General features: G+C 52.7%; 1 protein-coding gene across 7 annotated transcripts in view; it reads right to left on the bottom strand.

The window, feature by feature from the left end:
- Nucleotides 1-2,395, bottom strand: part of LTBP2 (latent transforming growth factor beta binding protein 2) — a 99,686-nt gene that overhangs the window by 25,717 nt on the left and 71,574 nt on the right. For all 7 annotated transcript variants that reach the window (XR_002782939.1, XM_023537043.1, XM_023537045.1 and 4 more), the window contains 2 exons: nucleotides 1,950-1,969; nucleotides 731-770 (listed from right to left, as the gene is read on the bottom strand). Coding sequence is in view for 6 of the 7 variants with exons in the window: in XM_023537043.1 (XP_023392811.1) it covers nucleotides 731-770; nucleotides 1,950-1,969 (60 nt within the window). In the remaining variant the exon portion in view is untranslated. The remainder of the gene's footprint in view (nucleotides 1-730; nucleotides 771-1,949; nucleotides 1,970-2,395) is intronic.

Genomic DNA, 2,395 nt, shown 5'->3' with positions numbered 1-2,395 from the left:
AAAAGAGTCAGAATCTGAGAGCTCTAACGGGTCTTACAGCTCATCCAGTCTCATGCTCCATTTTATAGGCGAGGAGACTGAAGCTCGCAGAAATGGCCACTTGTCCAAGGCCACCTAGCTTGCTGGACACGGAGTCAGAGCCGGATCTCCTAGTTCCCGGTTTAGCATTCTTCCCCTTCTATTTGCAAAGCGCTTCACAGTTTATAGAGCTCTGCCAAGAACATCAACGTCTCACCGCCTCAGAGGCAGCAGGCCAGGCCTTAGTGTCCATTTCATAGAAGAAGAAGAGGAAGCTCAGCTTTCTGACTTCGGAACACTGCCCTGTCCCCAACCCCAGTAGCTGGCAAGTAGGACTCTGCAGAGCCCTCGCCGTTCCCAAGGGAAGACAGGCCACTGGGCAAAGGGCTCTGGGGACCTGACCAGTCCTTACTTCAGCCAATGCTTCCTTTTTGGTCTCCTTTATACACTGAGCAGCACCGCGAAATGCAGAATGAATGCTGTGGTAGAGAAATATTTGCAAAGCATCACTGTGTCTTTCGCTGGCCTAACGAGCCCCTTAGGTGTATAGGGCTCCTGGAAAAGCCCTATACACGTGTCATGTCATCATCCACAACCTCATCTGATTCGAGCCCCATGTATCAACTCAGATGTAGTAACTCAACCACTAGATGCAGCTCTCTCCTTCCCTCCCTTTTCTGTTTCCTGGGAGCTGCGAGGAGGAGGAACTTACCTGGGACCCAGGTAGGTTCTTGAGTGACAATAGCTGTGACCTGCACGGAAATGGGAGAATGTCACTCTTGGTTGCTCTGTCACCCCCTTGACTCTCTCCCTTCCACCACGCTCGCCCCTGCCTCCAGGCTTCCCATCCAGCTCACTCACTTTTTCATTCATTCCTGGTATTGATGAGTTCTTACTACATGCTGGGCATTTTGCTAGGCACTTTATGCTCATTGTCTTAATCTTCTCAACTATCCTGTGATAGTAGGTTGCAACGACTAAATGAGCGGATGTACGTAACGTGCCGGCTCGGTGTCATATCAGCAAGCATCATATCAATGCTGTGATCTCAGATACAGCAACGGAAGCTCCGGAGGTTAACTAGCCTACCTAGGGTCACAGGGCCAGTGTGGTAGAGCTGGGACCCCAGGCCACACGTGGTATCCCTCACCACAGACCACGGACAGAGGTAGGTGAGCCATGGGGAACCTGGAGGAGAAGATGGGCAGAAGGTGACAGAGGACCAGGAGCATGGCTCGGGGCTGTGGAGACATGGAAGTGGAACTTCGGTCTGCGGGGACATCATGTGGCTCTCCAGGGAGAGAAGAAGCTCATTGGAGAAACAGTGTTTGGGGACAGTCAGGTAGATAGGTTGGAGGGGCAGGAGACAGGGAAGGGATGAGCAGACTGGTGAGGGAAAAACAGATACGCTCTTCTGGAATGTTTTTCTAGGTCACTCAGTGTTTCACAGGGGACTCCTGGGCACAGGGAAGGGGTGGGATCCACCTTTCTCAGTGAAATGGTTTGAGGCTATGCCTCAACTTCCCCATGAGCCGATCTCAGAGGAGACCTTGAGATTTAAGCAAATCAAGCTCAGAAAGTGCCAAATCTGGAATTAATCCAGAACTAGTTCTAGATCTCATCCGCAGTGCTCGAGTGACACCCAGCACTAATAAAACATGTTCCTACTTTCTTTCTGAAGAGGGCCCCAGTCCATCCCAGAGAGCATAGAAGCTACCTGATAAACAGGAGCTGTTGTCCTTACTTCCTTCAGGGTAACACTAGGTCTGTACATCAGCCCTCCCACTTCAGCATCTCTCCAGTAAAATCCTGCATATACTCCACCCTTCTCCCGTCCCTCCCTCACGGGACATTGCCTCATGGCCTCAAGGGCTACCAGGTCCCACTTTCTGCCACGCTTGCCCAACTCCCTGGTGGGAGGACTCACTCACCTGGCCAGCTTGAGAGTCACCTGGGAAGGGAAGGTGAGAGCATGAGCTCAGGGAGGACAGTCTGGCTGCCTTCTCCCTTCCACCCACAGCCAGGGTTGGTTCAGTCTGTGACCCCCTAACCTTATCCCCAGCAGGTCAGCAGTGCAGACAGCTCAAACTCTTCTTGCCTGCCTCTGTCCCTCCCTCTCCACTGGGGCTGGCCACCATAGATTTCAAAATCCCAGGTCTGGAGGGCCTTCACTTGGTGAGAGGAAATCTCCTGCTTTTCTTTAAGGTCTCCAGTGCCAGGCCAGTCTCCCATGGGTCCTCTCTGTGACCCTCCCCCTTGCACTGCCACTTCCTCCCTCCCAAGCCTCCAGCTATACCAGGTCCCTCTGCTTCTCACCCTGGGTTATGGGCCAGGGGAATAGTTCTAGAAAAGAGAGGAGTTGCTCCTGATTTCCCCA

This window comes from Pteropus vampyrus, unplaced genomic scaffold (assembly GCF_000151845.1).
Source record: "Pteropus vampyrus isolate Shadow unplaced genomic scaffold, Pvam_2.0 Scaffold177, whole genome shotgun sequence".
Taxonomy (NCBI): Eukaryota; Metazoa; Chordata; class Mammalia; order Chiroptera; family Pteropodidae; genus Pteropus; species Pteropus vampyrus.
This window is presented reverse-complemented; position numbering and strand designations above follow the sequence as displayed.